Below are 17,492 nucleotides of genomic sequence, written 5' to 3'. Positions count from 1 at the left end.
GCTGACAACGACAATCTGTAGGCCAATCAAGTCTATACATTTGGGTAATCACTGAGTGGGATTACGGGTAACACGGTCCTGGAGACTGGCATCGTCTCATGGGGTATCAAAGTCCAAGCCAAATAAAAACGAGCTCACTGGCTCGAATCATCCTCAGACCCGCTCTCGTCTGAATCCTCGTCGTCAAACCACCCGACACTGCCCAGTCTGACACCGCGGACAGCAGCAGCGGCGCCATCCTCAACCCCGTCATCTGTGTATTCTCGAGAAAGGGCAGCGTGCTGGAGCGCGGTTAAACGCCGGCGGTGTTGCCGACTGGGAATACTGCTGACGAGTCGTTCCCAGCCCGCGTAACTCTTCTCGCGCAGTCGTGCCCATAGCCAACGCATGCCTGTGTGGGTGTGGTCCGGGGGGAGTGAGAGGTCGGGCAGCCAGAGGTCGTCGCAGACCCGGATCCACCGAATACGATTCGATTCTACGCAAATGCTGAATAAAAAATCAACAGAAATAAAGGGAGGACTTGCGTGGTAAGGTGCATTCGACGAGGGACGGACAGAGGGCACCCCACAATGTGACCGTGTCGAAGGCCTCGTCCATTTGAAGCACGCCTTCTTCCCAAGGGTACCAGACATTCACACAGGAAATAACCAGCCGCTGAAGGCAAGAAAAGCGCGACAAGCATCTGCCGATAGCGTCTAAATTTGCGAGAGGCTGCGTCCATGATTAGAATTTAGAAATGAAAAACTGGAAATGTGATGCAGTACTCGCCTGAGGAAACGCCGCGTCAGAGCTGGAGAACAAGTTGGTTAGGCTTAACGCGTAAATATGGGGGAGATGTGTCGATATCTGTTCCAACAAGTCGATATTCCATCCTTGTCTTCGACAGCCAAGAAAGTTGAGGGTGTCGGTACAACTTCGTTCAAGAGCGGCCAACGCTTCTTCAGGTTCCGGTACCGGCTCGTCTATGTCGTCCCAAGTGATAAACGCTGCCCGCAAAGCAGCGCCGCCTTGAATGACAGGCGCGACACAGAGACTGTTTCCGCTGAAATACTCCAGTTGTGGTAAGGTTATGTCCGGCGTAGGGGGTATTGGCGCGGAATGGGAATTGAGCTGGAGATAACTGATGCGCCGATGGCGGGCGAGAAAAGCGCCGACGCTGGTATCCGAGAGCGACAATTGGGAGTTGAGATGGACCAAACGAGGAAGGGTCACTCTGGGGGTTAAGACGGAAGCGTAGTGTGGGTCGGAGGCAAGGAGAACCAACGTGTGGACGTTAACGATCTTCTCGAGAGCCTTTCCAATCAGCTGGTAGAATTGCAGGAACGGTCGTCGCGGGTTAGGTCTAGAAATTCTTGGTTCAAATGAGAGCGGATGGAACTAGGTAAACACGCACGGGTAAGAGATCTCGAACCTTCTCACTGACGATGCTGCGAGGGGGTTTCCGTAGACTAGAGTTCTACAACATCGGGCCACCGGCGTAGTCGAATGGAGAACAATGTCTGCATAGATGTGCCGCAAAGTGAGCGCGTGAAACAATCTCGACACGAGAGAAAGGTCCAGATGCGATTCCTGCGGGACGAAGGCAATAATTTCCTCCAGTGTTTCCGGTGGAAGCCTGGCTATCGGCGTTGAACACCCGGACACGGGAGCCATAAGGCCCACAGCGGCCTTGAGTGGTTCTCCAGCTTGAAGTCTGGGTGTTTGTCTCGCAGGGGATATGTCGTTAATACTAGGGAGAGACTCCAAAAGGCCGTGCAGCATTTGAGCTACTGGCGTCTTATGACGATCCTGCCGCGCGACTACCACGAGGCAGACCTGCTGTGCCAAAACCGGCTGGAGGAGGGCAGGCCGAGCCGAATGCGGAGAGAAGCAGTTTCTAAAAAGCGTGCCAGCTGTCCGTTTGCGAGCGTGTCGGAGGCGGTTAGAAGGGGGGACCTGCGCTGGTGGAGGGCGTTGGAAAAAATAGGCTTCGCGTGCTGTCACGTGCATGACCTTGTCCTTCGCTTCGCGAGCCGACGTCTTCCCATGCTGCCCATTAGCCCCGGATGAGCGGTGTGGGTCCTTGCAATGTCTACCGGAGAGGAACAACCGCCGGAATTGTGTCGGCTGGTCCTTCAGCACTGACAGCTTGTGAAGCCAAGGCTGCTCAAAAAGGCCAGAGTAAGAGCCCGAAAGCAGGCAAAAGTCCCGAGATCTGTATGCCGTTGCCATGGAATACACTGTAGCCCTCTTTTCCGAGTCGGGATGAAGGAGGGGCCTAACCTCGAAAGGTGGGTAGCATTAACGGCAGGATCTGTCGAAATCGCTCGGCTAGCACCCACTTGAGCCCACATTCCGCATTGCCCAAGCGTTCCCAGCTAAGTATTCCCAACAGTCTAGACTGTCTAGTCTCCGAAATATTGATGAACAAAGCGAGAACAATGTCTGTCATGACGCGTGCTTATCTGGTTCGTAGTTCAGTGCCAAAAGTACTCAGAATAGCACTACGCACCTGAACACTTTGCTGCCTTCTCGACTTCGGGCAATGTCTAGACCACGAGGAGACGCTGCCATTCGTTCTATTTTCCGTGATGAATGTGCATGAATACAGACTCGGATACTTGGCTCCCAGTCTCCAGACTGATGATTTTGGGAAAACAGTGAACACATCGCTATTAAGAGTCCCGCCTCTGACTCGGAACTCCCAGCCTCGAGGGAGCCTCGTGCTGGCGGGAGCTCGTGCCTGTCTTTACCTGCGGCAGCCATGAGGCACGTGTGAGTCGAAGACATGTACTTTGCCAGTGGAAAGACACACACATTCACACTTCGAGACAGAGGAGATACAGCGGTAGGAAACGACTCTTCATGGGAGTTCAGTGGATGAACGAGGCAAGACGGGGAAATGAAGGGAAATGAAAAGTCACGAAATCACACAGAGTCCCTGATCGATCATGATCCAAAGATGCGCCATCGGAGAACTAAGTACTTATCTATAACGCCTGAGAGCAGGATAAATTCGTAGAAGCTTTTGAACAGAGAAAGGATCGACATATCGCTGGTGATTTTTTGTCATTCTCATAAAAAAATCGGTAACAATGAGCGACAGGTCACAGGTCGATTGAGTGTGATCTACTGTTCTTCAATTTGCATATCAGTGCAATATCTGTGAAGCTCAGATTCAAGCTGAGCACCGCAAAGGTCACATTAGCTCCGTGAGAACATATAACTTGAATATCTACGACGAACAGGTCAAGTTCTCGACGGGACGGCGGAATGACAGAAGAAGGGAGGTAAAATGATAAAACAGGAATATGTATCAAGAAGCTAGTTTTCAGCGGCCCGGGCATACTCGTGGTGCCAATTTTGAGGTAAGCCACACTAAACACTCAACGCTTGGCCAACTTCTCGAGGACCATCTTCAATGTTCCTGCGCAATATGGCTTTTCTCCGTCACAGATCTGCTGTGTGATCTCCACCAAACCGTCCGAAGGTGTAGGAAAGTTTTTGACAAGGAAATCTGTTTGGAGTTCTTGTATCGCGGGATACCTATGGTCAGAAGTTGCTTAGTCGCGATAAGTAGTGCACAAACATGTTGAACCTACATGGACGTGAACGACGAAAACACTTCCTCGATAATGTTTTCCCGTGAAATGCCCGCCGAGATCGTTTGCAGAGCGAGCTCTTGGAGATCATGGAGGCCCAGCTTGAAGATGGTGATGTCAGCTTACACAGAATGAAGTCATTGCCTTCGTACCTTGTCCGCAAGCCGATACATTGACTTCGGAGAACAGTGTGGTCCCAATCCACCGAGTGCAGGCGATGACTGCTGCTTTTCGGCTTGAGAAGTGAGGGACTGGAATTGAATGCGACCTGTGTACAGATAGCTGAGGAGCGCCTTCCATCTGGTGAAAGAGTCAACGGCATTCGCCAGTTATCGAGTTGAGAAACACGAACGTTTTGTATGCCGTGCCTTTGAGCACGACTACCCGACCATTTCGTGGAGGAGATTTATGCAAAGGTAAGGTGGCGTCAATGTCACCTGGACCGCTTTTGCCCTCGGTATCGGTGCCGCTCGTTGCCTTCAAGTCGTTACGAATTCTGTGGCGAGTTACAGAAGTGTTTGCTTCGGAGCTAGTGTCGGATTCCAAGTCGCTGTCTGACTCATACCCATAGCCGGTGCTATCGATTTCCTGGTCCTCGGGCTCGTATGAATCAAAGTCCACAGTCATTGCGGCCTCCAAAAAGCCTTCTCCTTTGAGCACTGCCGGTATACATGATAAGTGGTGGTGAGAGAGCAGAAAAGACGACGTACACGAGTCAAGATCATCTGAAAACCCTTCCAGCAGGCGCAGGTTGGCAAACAACGGCAACGGGTGAGAGATGACCCCCTTGTCGTCCGCATTAAGTTTCCATCGACTGAACGCATAAAACTTGACATCGACCATCTCTTTCCCATCCAACGTCGACTCCAAAGTCTCCTCCATCTTCCAAGTTAAGGTTCGTGGAAGCGTAAGGCCAAGGGATGCAGGAAATGTAAGTGACACGGAAATAATGCTTGGTGCTCGGGCTTTGCTGGGGTATATATACTGGCCCAACTCGCTAACGGTCGACGATGGAAGGACATATTGGATCTGTTCCGATTGAGGCGTTCGTGCGGATGGCAGGAGACGGATAACAGTCGTCCGCAACAATACCGTCCCATATCTTCCTGAGGCAACCAGATATGGATCGAAAAGGATGGTCACTTGATAAGAAATGACGCTCTCCCCCGCGTTGTCGACCATGGTCAGTCTGGGAAGCTCCTCTGCCCGGACCAGGAAGCGCCAACCAAATCCACAGATACTTGTGACGACATTGGGTCCAACTGACGTCGGACGATGGCCACCGTCAGGCAGAGTAGTGGTGGAAAGCTTGAAGGTCGTGGTGACGTTGGTGGGCGTCCAGTTCTCAGAGATCTTCTCCATGGTGGACGTCGTTGGCGAAGAATGGGATGATATGAATAAGCCCTCCTCTCTAACTCCTTAACCAGGGTCATGCAGCCATAAGTAGAGATGTTCTATTGTGCGAACTCAGGCTTGGAGTAGCTCAGCTTCCTTTCCAGAATTCGAGTCTCGATAACCCATAATGGTATTATGATGTCGCAAACAAAATGGTCATTGCTGGCAGCTTTTAATCCGAAGTAAAGAACAAAGAGTTTCCTTCGGAACGCACCAATCATGAAGCCTAGATGCAGTATGCTCCGTCAACTCCAGGCAATCATATCTGCTTCCCGCTTGCCCTCTTTCAATAGTCTCTGTCTCCGTCCTGAGTCCATGCCGTACTCGTTACTTCCAAGGAAGTTTCGAACAGTGCATAACAACCAGATGCGCTAGCTGTCGCGAATGCAGAATCAATTTTGTCATTGTCAGGCAGTAGCAAGCACGCACCACTTCAGCCTTGTCTTTTCAGGAACGCTTCGTCGCTGGCGTATACTCCCTGGGAGAAGGCAAGGTTAATATCGTCCAAGGTGAAAATGACTCAATGAGACCTGGTCGTTGCCTGGTCGGAAAAGAAAAGTACTGTCACGTGTTTCATTGCAAACCCCTCACTTAAGCTTGCCACAATCGCCAGACAAATTGCGACATAATCCCATCCAACGTTTTGGGACTTCACAATTTGTTCACAATGTGCATTCGATGACTAACCATCCTCATTTTCTCTTGACTCTCATCTGTCTGGCATGACGGAAACAGCCGAGCATGCTTTCGCCATCGCCGTTTCGGACTCCGAGCTCGATGCGCTGCGCGAAAAGCTGGCCCTCTCCCGTCTGCCCGACGAACTAGATGAAGCAGGATGGGACTATGGTGTTCCACTTGCTGATGTCCGCCGCTTGCTCGCCAGATGGCAACATGGCTACGACTGGCGTGAACATGAGCGGCAAATCAACGAAGAGCTGCCCCAATTCACGCGGGACATCGATATAGACGGGCAGGGGACGCTAAACATCCACTATGTCCACCAACGAAGCGCGCGAGCGGATGCCATTCCGCTCTTATTCGTTCATGGTTGTGAGTGAACTGTATCTTTTCCTTTTCGTTCATCGACAACTTCTCAGGGCCGGGAAACTTCCTTGAAGTACGCAAAATCCTCCCCTTACTTGTCGAGGCTCCACCAGAGCATCCCACATTCCATGTGGTTGCAATTAGCCTGCCCGGATATGGGTTCTCCCAAGCGCCGAAAAAGAAAGGGTTTCAGCGCGACCAGTATGCGGAGGTGTGAATACCTCACCATGGCATAGCCCTCATTAACAAACGACAGGTCTGCCACAAGCTCATGCTAGCGCTGGGATACAATGGATATGGTACATATAGAGCATTATCTATTGCACCATTGACGCTCATTATGGCCTCTAGTGACGCAGGGCGGCGATCTTGGCTTTGGAATAACACGGAGGATCGCCCACAATTATGGAGGAAAGCATAGCAAAGCATGGCATACAAATTTTCCAATGTGAGTTACTTTTCTCGTTGTCTTGCTGGTGTTAACAACGTCGGTCAGAGCTTCACCTCCGACTTTCCGCGCCCATCCGATTGCCTACCTTCAGTCGCTCATAACGCCATTCACTGACGTCGAGAAGGCGGGGCGGGAGAGGACAAAATGGTTTTCCACAAAGGGCATAGGCTACATGAGGCAACAATCTACCAAACCCCAAACACTTGGCTACGCACTCTCCGATTCGCCTGTCGGCCTGCTTGCGTGGATATACGAAAAGCTCGTCGAATGGTCCGATTCTTATACCTGGGACGATGACGAAGGTGGGTGTCAACATGCGTATTTCCTGGCTGAACTTTTGCAAGTTCTGACTTGGATATCGTCCTACTACTTTTCCCGTTCTGGGCCAGCAGCGACTCTCCGTGTCTACTTCGAGAATGCCGCAGGCGACCAAGCTGACACGCGCTTCAAAGATCCCGCCAACGTTCCTTCAATTCCAATGGGCATCTCCTTCTTCCCGAAAGAGCTTGCTCCCGCGCCGCGTTTGTGAGTTTTGGCTCTATAATTCGCACTTTCTTATGCTTGTAGATGGGCCCGCCTACTTGGCAACGTTGTCTTCGAAGCCGAGCATGATCGTGGGGGGCACTTTGCAGCTCATGAAATGCCGGACCTCCTAGTCGGTGATTTGAGAACAATGTTTGGAAAGGATGGACCAGCGTTTAGTGTCGTTCCAGGCTTCACAGGATATTAACTGTATAAAGGCTACTTCAATGCTCAAAACTCGAATTTCTCGCCCACAATCTGCTCTGTCAGAGACCACAACTTTTCCCCATTGGCCGAAAATCGTCAGGAGAAAGACAAGAAAAACAGCAAGACTTACTGGGCCAGCCGCGTGCGCCGAAATGGACGCGTTGGCAACAGTCGAGTCGTCCAAATATGCGCCTGGAGTTTCGATCAGACTGGGGTCAAACGCGGCCGCGACGGTCCTGTCAACAGTCAAGCGATTATGAAACGCGAATGATTGGGCTACATACGTCGCCGCGCCTTGGCCGAGCGTTTTCCACTGAAAGTTCTCTGTGTTGGGCTTCCCGTCCTCCGTCAAGTTGCCAAATGCTTGCAGCATTGGGATGACGTCCGGATTGCTATGTACGTTCGTGAAGATTGCTGACGGGTACTACTGAGCTCAAAGGAATGATTCCGATATGGAGACTGACCACCGGGGTGCACGCTATAACCTAAAATTTGGCCTTTGGAACGGCGGGAGAGCTCGATGCCCATTATCACGTTTGCGGTCTTCGCTTGGCAATACACGTTGAATGCCTCATACTTGCCTGTCTTAGGCTTCAGGAGGTGATCGTAGTCGATGCTCTCCGCCCAAGAATGTGCGAGGCTCGAGACAAATATGACACGGGGCTTCCAGCTGCTGTCCAGAGCAGCATATAGCTTGGGGAGTAGCAGCTTCGTGAGGAGGAACGGGCCGACATGATCTGTTGCGAACTGGCTGTCCAGGCCATCAGCTGAGAGGGCGATTTGTGGCCCGAAATGGGCGGCCGCGTTGTGGATGAGGACATGGAGCGGCTCGGGGTATGCGAGAACTTCTACTGCAGCCTTGCGAACAGAAGCCATGGAGGAAAGGTCGACAATGAGGCGTCTCAGATTGGCCCTGGGGTTGTCCTTCTTCAAAGCCTGTTCCGCAAGCTGCAAACTACGCGACGAGTCAGTAACTCCAGATAAGCTTGGCCATTTGGCAAGCTACCGTTCTGCGTTGTGGCCGGTCATCACGACAAGCTTTGCATATTTGGCTATTGCTTTGACGGTCTCGTATCCGATCCCATTGAGCGAGGTACCGGTGATAAGCACTATGAAGATGTTCAGCCACTTGCCCAACGTCGTTGGCGTAGCTCACCATTTTTCCCTTGTATTTCGCGAGAGAATGCTTCCGCGACGTCTTCGGCAGAAGTCTCGAAAGAAAACTTGTTGTTTTTCTCATTAACCATCAGTTTTGATAGATTTGACTCGGATTCTTGTGATAGTTGGATTGTTTTCTAATCAGCTTGAGCGTCCGCACAAAGCTTATAAGTCGTTAAGGATGCTTGAACTTACTAAATTCCCGTGAATGGGGAATGAATCAGCTTTCCGGGGCCGCTGACGAACAACCGAAGTGTTTGTGAAACCTACGCAATTGCTCTGCTACTGTAACTTCTAAGCAACATCGAAGTCGTAATGCTACTTACTCCAAACTTACTCAGCAACGTCAATGCCAACTTGGCCTCATCAACGTCGCGCACGTCGGTCTCACCACTTCCCTTACTATTACTTTCTCAACCTCGCTCACTTTTGACATTGTTTGTGGACTACAAGATCATAATCTTTCAATTCGAAAGTGATATAGAATACAGCAGACTACAAATCATCTCGCAAAGCAGTTTCACAGCAGAAGGACGATAGAAATGGCAAGGGACACCAACGACTCTCGGGGGTCACTCGGAAGGTGCTGTCGACGCATCATTCTGTATTAACCAGCGGTCCATAACATCTGCCTCCTCCCAGCCCAGGACAGCCAGCTCGGCGAACCTCCTCCGCGCCTCGTACTGTGCATTTTGTACGACACGCAACACCAATGCATCCCGCGTATGTTTCTGGAGCTCGCGGATATACGTGTCTTTGAATGCGCGGGCCTCCTCTGGTGGTCGGGTCTTCCGTGTCGACGAGAAGGCGAGATCAAACCAGAGTGGGTAGCATGCCATACGCCAAAGCGGCACGGTCAGCGACATTTCCCAGTCTATTATCGCAACTATGTGGCCAGCGTTGGGGCCTTTCGGAGCGTATATCATGTTCCTACCCAGCGTTCAGTCAAAGTGACATGCAGGACTTGACGCTACCAGGGGTTCAAATCCAAGTGGCCCAAAACAAACGGCCCGGTCGAGCATTGGTCGTATGGATCGTCTCTTGGCTCCATAACGCAGTCGTGCATTCGAGGAAGAACCCTCCTCGCCAATTGCAACCGCCTCTCGCCTTCACGTTCGCTTTTGTTGGTTCTGGCAGCAAAGCTTTGCTTGGCAAGTCCCGGCAATCGTTCGATGAATTGAATATCTTCTGCGAGCGACGCCTTCAGCCAGTGCGCAGAGCATTTCCATGGCCCTCGGTCTCGTTTCGTGTCCTCCATCGCCAGGGCCGCCATCCGTGAAGCCGACTCGTCCTTTGCCCAACTTGCGGGGCCAAGACAAAATCCGGTAGGAGCAATGGTTTGAGACGGAGAGTGCTGGGCCTCAAATTTGAAGTATATGGATCCCATTGATTTGAAGTTAAGGTGGGTCAATTGGGCAATGATTCTGGCAAAATCGCGGACACCGATGAGTTTTGACTCGAGAGGCAGTTCTTCCCAAGGCACACCATACATCTCAACACCTTCCGACTGAGGGAAGTCAGCATTAGTATGGCTCGAGAATTATGAGGAAACGCACAAAAGAGACAACGGAGAAGGGAGCTCCGATGGCGTTGTTTTGGAAGGGGCAGTATCCAAATACTCGTGGAACAGGTACTTCGGGGCAATTTTGTCTGACGAAAGCCATGGTAGCAACCTGATATCTGTGAGTGCAAGTAACGGATGTCGATTGACGGTACTACTTCGGATTCTAGACTGTTATCTGACCGCGTCTTTGCGTTTCGAGCCACGCGTGCCAGGACTATCTTTGGCAGATCTGCGTTAGGAGGAGTATCGAGTTCAAGCTTGAAGAGCTAGTGACAATCAGTGAGCTGATAACTTGCCAATGGATCATAGACGACGCGCCTCGTTGTATACCCCGCTCGCATATATTTCTGTTGGCGCTCTGCAACGAACACCAAACAATTCCTGGGTAACACGCCAGAACTGTGTTATGTCAGGGATTGAGACAGCCTTCCGCCCAAGAGCTCTCGGTGGGATTTGTATTAGTCGAGGGAATAGCCAAGGGTCCGAGGTCGCCATTGTAGTAGATGACGGAAGACAAGTACAAGAGGAGAGAGTTGACGTCGCCCACAGCGGCCACGTTTGGTTGCTCAAGGCTGCGCTTCTTCTGACTCTGAGACAAGTGATGGTCTTGACGTCGTGGAGAACTCCGAATGCCGAAATGTGCTTGCCAAGGATGGAACATCGATGGCGAATCCCGGTTCGGAAAGCGCCGCTGAGTATACACGGTTGTTAGCCTCAAAGTGGGCTTTCAGCTTTCGCGACTTTGCTGGCTCCGCCCAACGGCTTGCTCGACAATGTGGCGGGCCAAAGACGCGGGTCAGCAATCGCCTTATCGCCCATAAGCCCCACAGGAACCCAAACAGACTAATGTAACGTACTTACCACAATAAACAGCGCTTCGGGCTCGCTAAGGGGGCCGGGACCACCCGTGACCTCGCCGTCAAGACTACCATCGCATTCGACCGCACTAGCACCGATCTAACTGCGATACTGCAAGATTGCACATACGATAACGAGCCGAGTGAGCCAGAATATACACAGCCAGGAAAGGTGAATGTTGGTTGAACCCGGCTGGATAGGCAGTTGGACATAACTCTCGCAATGGGAGCCGCCCGCGTGGTTGGCCTGCAGGGGAACTTGAAGGGTGACACCGTGTCTGTCGGAAGGAGAGATCCGCAAGTTTGAGAGGATTCGAAGTGATGGGTCGACTCGGAGGAAGATGCCAATGCTATTTTCCGTTCACCCCGGTCCCCAATGGACTGAATCATCGTCATGATCCGAAAGGGAAAAAAAGTGGTGACATTCTACTGTCACAGTCATGTGATTATTTTCAATCTTGACCTCATCACAGACCTTTCAGGCTTTCTGCGGCTATCTGACAAGCCTCGGCTTTGAGGAGCAGCTTGAGGAGCAGGCGAAAAGTCTCTTGTTGGCTGCTGAGGCAAATGTTGCCCGCATTCGACATCGACTCCCAAATACAAGACCTTACTAAATTGCAAGTTTGTCTGCCATGAAACGAACGAGGTTCTTACGCGGAACAATTGCTGTCCTCAAGTTTGTCACGTCTCCGGTGCGGCGGACTCTGATACAGGAAGTAATTATAGTACAAATCCGCCTGTGGTTTGGCCACTGACATAAACTGTGAAGCTATCCCCAGGCCATGTGTCGACATACTGGCGAGCGCTACACCAGTGATCGCGGCTGTGGATGATGGCTCTTCTTATCCGACCGCGACCGCGACACTCCGCGGTGATTGTCATGACGAATGTCTTCCTTGAGCGGTCCAACCCATTTCCCATCAGGATTCAGTGTTGGTTGCCATTGAATGATACATGTACAGTACTGATGTCATGTCCTGACAACTAGAAACTGTTCTGGCACATCTGGTTGGTCGTACTTTGCGAGAACCCTGTCCGCAACAAGCTCTCCCGCAGGAGTTTGATGGATGACTCGCTCGACCTGTCGAATGGTCAGTAGTTTTCGAGGACTGTGCGATGCAAATTTACCTGCCAAACTCTAGTGTTGCATCCGAATAGCTCAATTGTCTCTGGGCATCGCCGCACAATGGAAAGTGCTTGCTGTGGAGTAATGAGAATGCTAGACTGCTCCCAGTCACTCAAGCCCTCATCCTCAGATTGCGGAAGGGAGTCTGTGTTAGAGCCGTCTTCATCGTGATTTGTGTGTTGGACAAAGTTGACATGGACTTCAGCTAATGTGGAAGAAAGCATGAAGTAGTCCGCAAGTGTATTCTAGGAGAGATGAGTTGAGCAGTGAAAGATAAATAATAATACTAACAAGTGAGGAAGGCTCCACAACGACGAAAAGCTGACGGAGAGCAGTGCATCGCAAGCAGACTTCACGAATGGAACGCAAACTAATAGGCATCCGGTGAACGGACACCCTAGTTAGACGAGCACTGTGAATAGAAAGAAGGGCAGTCCAAAACGAGTCCGCCGCTTTGGTGAAGTTTCGGGAATACGAAGAGGACTCAGAGCTTCGTCCGTGTGTTCCATACAGTTGAATTCGTTCTAATGGTGCAGAATGCAAAAGCGATAAGATGTCCACGAGCCAGTCGGATGAATGGAGACTAAGCGTGAATGAGACCAGACGAGATAGGGCATGCTTGGCGTTCAGATGCACACTCAATGCATGCATATGCTGCACCTTTATTGTTAGTTATTGAGGTCTATGCAAACTGGCACTCAACGAATTTCTTTGGAAGTCCTTCGAGGCTAAGGGATCGTATGCCCACGACGTTATGTGACAACATAGCCGAAATTCCCTCGTGACTTATGGCTGGGCAGCCAGTCAGCGATAGTTGTTCTAGCAAAGGGACATTTGGCGCAATGTTCTTGAGAACTGCGTCATCAATGAAAATCGACATCTACAAGCCTAAGTCAAATCGAGCAAGTGGATTTGGTGGAATACCTTGCATATGAGCGTTAAACTCCTCAAAGTAGAAGTCGTTTGTGCAATCCATGTGGGCAGCAGCGCCACCACATCTCGACTAGGCATTATAAGCGAGATTCTGGCGAGAATCGTGAAGGAGGTCAATATCCGTGGGTCGTATCGACTATCGCTCCTCCCATTTATCTCTAGCTCACGTAGAGTCCCTCCCTCGCTGAGAACTTGTAAGATGTCGGAGGTCAAAGAGCCGTCTCGTGTCCAGGTACATGATTCTAGATTGATGCAGTTGCGCAATGCGTGAACAACAACGGATTCAATATCTTCATTTCCCACGAAGGACTTGGGAAAGTCGCGGATCTCTAGAGAATATCGTCGAATCAGCGAGTGACTTCGCTTTCAAGTTTTTCAAAGGTTACTAGCCTAATCGCCGCACATGTTTCGCAAGATGTGGATACCGGGAGAGTGTTTGAAAGAGCGCAATGACCAGAGCAGATGTTAAGCTTTACGCAATGGATATGATGCCTGAGCAAACCTTTGCTTTCGATTGTTTCTGCCAGGCAAAGATCGAGACGCGAGCATAGAGGTGTGGCGTTGCGAAGTATTCGAATATCTTGTTGACCAGACAGGCGTTGAAGAGGTATTGACTCTTCCTAACGAGATGGAAGAGGATGTCGGAAAGCAGTTCGAGAGGCAAGTCCAAGAATTGCATTCCTTGTCACGTCCCCCACTGCCTGTGACGTGACGTGACCACACTCTTTCTCAGTAACTTACTACTTTCGTTCTCCGACTCGCTGCACACAAGCCCCCGAACTATTGGCCAGCGCTGAGTATGTTCTAAACTTGCGTAACAAATCACACTCATCCTTCGTAGATGTCGAAGCCAAGATGGGTGTCATCCTTTGCTCGCATGCGCAACGGTGAAACTCCTTCGGGCCCACCGCTACTTATGACTCGGACTCTGAAATATCCTACCACTCTACCAGGTCTTTCCCCGGTTCCATCTGCAAAAAAAATGGCTGACAGTGAAAAATAGCCTCCTTGAATGGGAATCCCGTCTACATCAGTCATTCGCGATTAACATCGACGGTCTCGATATATAGCGTGCCCTGAGGCATCTGTGTCGTCTTCATCTCGCTCCTCCACATAAATGACCGACTATCCTATTTTCTCATTCGAAACGACGGCAGATGAAGTAGCGACTGCGTTTTCTAGCGAAATAAAGGGCAAGAATGGTGCGTCCCCTCTTTTGATCTATCCCCATGACATTTCCAACCTAAGCTTTCTTAGTCCTCATCACTGGGACATCTCTCAACGGAATTGGGTTTGAAGCTGCTTTGGCTATTTCCAAGTACGCCAATTTGGTCATTATAACCGGCTACAACGACGAGAGGTGTGTCTCAACCTATGATTCCTATTATTTTTTGCTCAACCATCTGTCTAGATTGAAGCTGTCTGAAGACGCTATCAAGAAGGAAGTTCCAGGAGCAAATGTACGACGACTCGTCCTTGACCTGTCCTCCCTTGCAGCCGTGCGCCAGGCTGCTGTCGAAATCAACGCTTATACCGAGTCTCTTCACGTCGTCGTCCATAACGCCGCCGCTCCAATCGCGCGGTATAAACGCACCGTCGACGGTCTCGAGAATCAGATCGCGGTGGCCCACGTTGGCCCATTCCTCCTCACCAAACTCATTCTTCCTAAAGTCCTCGCATCCACCAGCGAAACTTACACTCCTCGCGTGGTCTTCGTCGCGAGTAGTGCACATAAATACGGACAGGGCGTTAATCTGGAGCTCCTCAAAACGCCTGACGAGTCTAAGCATCATCCGGGATATGCTTACCTCCAGGCCAAGTCGGCCAATATTCTTACCGCGATCGAGCTGGCCCGGCGGGCAAATGGAAAGCTCCTGGCCTTCAGTCTCCACCCAGGAAGTGAGGAATTCACTCCCGTCTTTTCTCTCACTAATTGCTCTCTTACTAGTCATCGATACCAACTTCAACCAAAAGGACGACGCGATCCCCGTCTTGCAGAGTCTGAAACTGCTTGACGCTAACGGGAAGCCCAACACGGTGGACTTTAAATGGAAGACTATCCCGCAGGGTGCAGCAACGTGAGTGCTGTTGCTCAAAGTTGAGATTACCGACTCCTTTTCTTTCTTCAAGTACCGTTGCTGCTGCATTTGACCCGCGCATTACGGCAGACTCTGGCGCTTATTTGGACGACTCCAAGATTGCGACACAGACTGTTTCCCCTCACAGCACCGACCCAGTATATATTCCCACTCTAAACTGTATTCAAAGTGCTGACCTGACTTCACAGGCGAATGCTGAGAGACTATGGACTGCGACAGAGGAAGTTATAGGCGAAAAGTTTGAGCTGTAATCAAGTAGGAACCTGTTGTGCTTTAAGTTTCCGACAGACTAGTGCTGTATAGACACGTGGACTGGACTATAACTGACACAGCCATCCGTTCTCCCCGCACCGTCTTTTGCGGCTTGATCTGCCTGTTGGTTCCATTCACGAGGGACAGCCCAAAAACTCACATCACACCCGCCATCCGCGTACTGCTTCATCTCCAGAATGAGTTTCTCCCAGAGGTCGCGATTTGCAACGCTCTTGCTGGCCGTCGTGTTCCATCCTTGAGCAGCCCAAGTACGAATCCAAGTTGTTGCACCGTTGGCGACATACTCGCTATCGGTGATGAGCACAAGCTTGTTGAATGCCATATACCAGGCGCGGAACTCCAGCGCCGCGATGGCGGCACGAAGCTCGGCACGGTTGTTGGTGTGTTGGTGGACATTCCCAACGGGGCCTTCTTTTTCAAGCGCGAAGCTGACCGTGCCTTGTTGAGGAATCGCATTGAACACAAATCCCACTCCACCGAGGGAGTTAGGTGTGCCATTGTCAAAGCATGCCCCATCGATGTAGATGGCCAAGGTTTTCGGGGGAGCAATGTGTGGGACGTGTTGAGGCCGAATTAGGAAACGGTGAGCGGTGCCAAATGTCTCCCACATTTCCGTAGACCCAAATACATCTTCAGGTGGAGTGTTGGGTGGAGGAACAAATTTAGAGGCCGTCCAGATGCCGTTGTCGCGGTTGCTCATGTTATGCGTTGCAAGCTTAGGAGCTCGAGAGATGATTCAAACTTGAACGATAGTCTCAGGCAGCTCTGAGCTGGACAAAAGATGCTCATCAACAAGGGACAATGAAAACGAAAGAGGCCGCGACGTTGTCAGAGTTTGTGGTTTGAGGTAAAGAGAGAATGTCATGGTCACGCTTGTCACGTCTTTGATGTCTCGCCGTTTCAACCACTTTGGCTTGCGCTCAGCTTGAGCTTGAGCTTGAATTGACCAAGTCGACCTGTCCATTGATGTTATATATCCTGTCAAGACGTCAACTACCGGGCCCGAACTCCGCTGTGAGTTGTTCGTCGTCAACCATACTTACAAGTCGCGTCAACAGCCGCGGCTGTCCAGCAACTGTCCGGATACTTTAAAGCAAGTGCCGTCCGCCCGCCTTCCAGTGGAAATCTCGTTCCTCACCTTATTTCACTGGCATGGAGCTTCCTCCAGAACTCATCGACTACAGCATCGACTTCCTTCACGACGATTACTACTCCCTTGGGGTATGCAGCCTTGTCTGTCGCTCCTGGGTTCCGGCTTCCCGATACCACATGTTTCAGCATGTCACTCTCAGACGTCGCTGGAGTCGCATGGTGGAGAGCCAGTTCGGTGTATTCCTTCTCCTGCTCGCCAACGAACGATACTGTACTTTCCCCCAGTTCGTTACACACTTGACGCTGCAAGACATCGACCCTACCCGAGCACATGGGTTAGAATTCCATCCCACCTATCCCATCTTGCGAAAGCGCCTTCCCGAGTTAACGTCAATCACATTTCTCCGTTGGCAGGACTTGGGGAAACAGCCGCTTGGGGAGCTGGTACCTTACTGTAGCAAGTTGACGGAACTCAAGCTTGATAGCGCGGTCTTCAACAAGACGGCGGACTGTTTTCACATCCTTGCTCTCCTGCCATTGTCACTTGAATCATTGACGATTGCTTCAACGTTTTGGCGGCCGTCCACGGCCCCAAGACCATCCGTCTCCGGGGTAACATTTCCCGCGGCTTGCTCTATCCGGACTCTGCGCTTGAAGAACTGTTTGTTTGCCGAAATACTCGACCTTTTAGTCTCTGAATCGACTCGTACAAACACTGCTCTCCGATGTGCGACGCTAGAGCTCTCAGGTCTTGTACCTCAGTTTTTGGAGAGCACTGGGCTGTTTCTGGCTCATGTTGGCTCATCGCTGCAGCATGTCGAGCTCGGATTCTCAGAATCAGAGGAAGAAAGCAGCAGTGAGCTAAACGAGATGTTTTTATGACCTTATACTGATTGAGTTCAGTTTCATTCTCTAGATATGTTGATTGGAGCAAAAACACGGCTCTCCGATCTTTTAGTCTCAATGCAGTCGCACCAGACACCTTCAGCACTCCCGATCGAACAACGACAGCAAAGGCACTCCTCCCAGGAATTCTTCGCTCACTATCTTGGTCAACGCATCGCTCAATAGAAGCTATACATCTTCTGCTCGATCTATCGTCACCCACAGAGGTAGACAACATTCTTACTTGGGATGAGCTGGACGGACTGCTCGACTCAATGACTTGGTTACGCAAGGTTGCATTGACA

General features: G+C 50.9%; 7 protein-coding genes across 7 annotated transcripts; 2 read left to right on the top strand and 5 right to left on the bottom strand.

Moving 5' to 3' along the window:
* Positions 1-3,365: 3,365 nt before the first annotated feature.
* Positions 3,366-4,943, bottom strand: MIND_00900000 (uncharacterized protein; the record flags this gene model as incomplete). Its single annotated transcript, XM_037365645.1, has 5 exons — positions 3,366-3,525; positions 3,582-3,682; positions 3,734-3,881; positions 3,934-4,240; positions 4,292-4,943. 5 exons carry the CDS (start codon positions 4,941-4,943, stop codon positions 3,366-3,368), a joined length of 1,368 nt encoding a protein of 455 aa, XP_037218887.1.
* A 755-nt stretch (positions 4,944-5,698) lies between these two features.
* Positions 5,699-7,201, top strand: MIND_00899900 (EHN domain-containing protein; the record flags this gene model as incomplete). The annotated part of the gene is made up of 7 exons (XM_037365644.1): positions 5,699-6,026; positions 6,074-6,231; positions 6,277-6,319; positions 6,372-6,468; positions 6,517-6,773; positions 6,816-6,996; positions 7,039-7,201. The coding sequence occupies 7 exons, from the start codon at positions 5,699-5,701 to the stop codon at positions 7,199-7,201; spliced, it is 1,227 nt and encodes a 408-aa protein (XP_037218886.1).
* A 23-nt stretch (positions 7,202-7,224) lies between these two features.
* On the bottom strand, positions 7,225-8,456 carry MIND_00899800 (Short-chain dehydrogenase/reductase family protein; the record flags this gene model as incomplete). The annotated part of the gene is made up of 6 exons (XM_037365643.1): positions 8,357-8,456; positions 8,207-8,309; positions 7,665-8,155; positions 7,485-7,614; positions 7,331-7,436; positions 7,225-7,272 (listed from the first exon to the last, which is right to left on the bottom strand). Exons 1-6 carry the CDS (start codon positions 8,445-8,447, stop codon positions 7,225-7,227), a joined length of 969 nt encoding a protein of 322 aa, XP_037218885.1. The 5' UTR covers positions 8,448-8,456.
* A 474-nt stretch (positions 8,457-8,930) lies between these two features.
* MIND_00899700 (Serine threonine protein kinase) lies at positions 8,931-10,417 on the bottom strand (the record flags this gene model as incomplete). The annotated part of the gene is made up of 5 exons (XM_037365642.1): positions 8,931-9,288; positions 9,333-9,865; positions 9,915-10,031; positions 10,078-10,188; positions 10,241-10,417. The coding sequence occupies 5 exons, from the start codon at positions 10,415-10,417 to the stop codon at positions 8,931-8,933; spliced, it is 1,296 nt and encodes a 431-aa protein (XP_037218884.1).
* Positions 10,418-11,749: 1,332 nt separating this feature from the next.
* On the bottom strand, positions 11,750-13,517 carry MIND_00899600 (F-box domain-containing protein; the record flags this gene model as incomplete). The annotated part of the gene is made up of 6 exons (XM_037365641.1): positions 11,750-11,860; positions 11,908-12,150; positions 12,197-12,565; positions 12,609-12,785; positions 12,830-13,201; positions 13,341-13,517. 6 exons carry the CDS (start codon positions 13,515-13,517, stop codon positions 11,750-11,752), a joined length of 1,449 nt encoding a protein of 482 aa, XP_037218883.1.
* Positions 13,518-13,955: 438 nt separating this feature from the next.
* Positions 13,956-15,188, top strand: MIND_00899500 (Short-chain dehydrogenase/reductase family protein; the record flags this gene model as incomplete). The annotated part of the gene is made up of 6 exons (XM_037365640.1): positions 13,956-14,040; positions 14,096-14,198; positions 14,250-14,737; positions 14,787-14,916; positions 14,969-15,074; positions 15,126-15,188. 6 exons carry the CDS (start codon positions 13,956-13,958, stop codon positions 15,186-15,188), a joined length of 975 nt encoding a protein of 324 aa, XP_037218882.1.
* Positions 15,189-15,226: 38 nt separating this feature from the next.
* MIND_00899400 (Ribonuclease H-like protein) lies at positions 15,227-15,910 on the bottom strand (the record flags this gene model as incomplete). The annotated part of the gene is made up of 1 exon (XM_037365639.1): positions 15,227-15,910. One exon carries the CDS (start codon positions 15,908-15,910, stop codon positions 15,227-15,229), a length of 684 nt encoding a protein of 227 aa, XP_037218881.1.
* Between the last annotated feature and the right edge of the window lie 1,582 nt (positions 15,911-17,492).

This window comes from Mycena indigotica, assembly GCF_014461135.1.
Source record: "Mycena indigotica strain 171206Taipei chromosome Unknown Mind.scaff0007, whole genome shotgun sequence".
In the NCBI taxonomy this organism is placed as follows: Eukaryota; Fungi; Basidiomycota; class Agaricomycetes; order Agaricales; family Mycenaceae; genus Mycena; species Mycena indigotica.
This window is presented reverse-complemented; position numbering and strand designations above follow the sequence as displayed.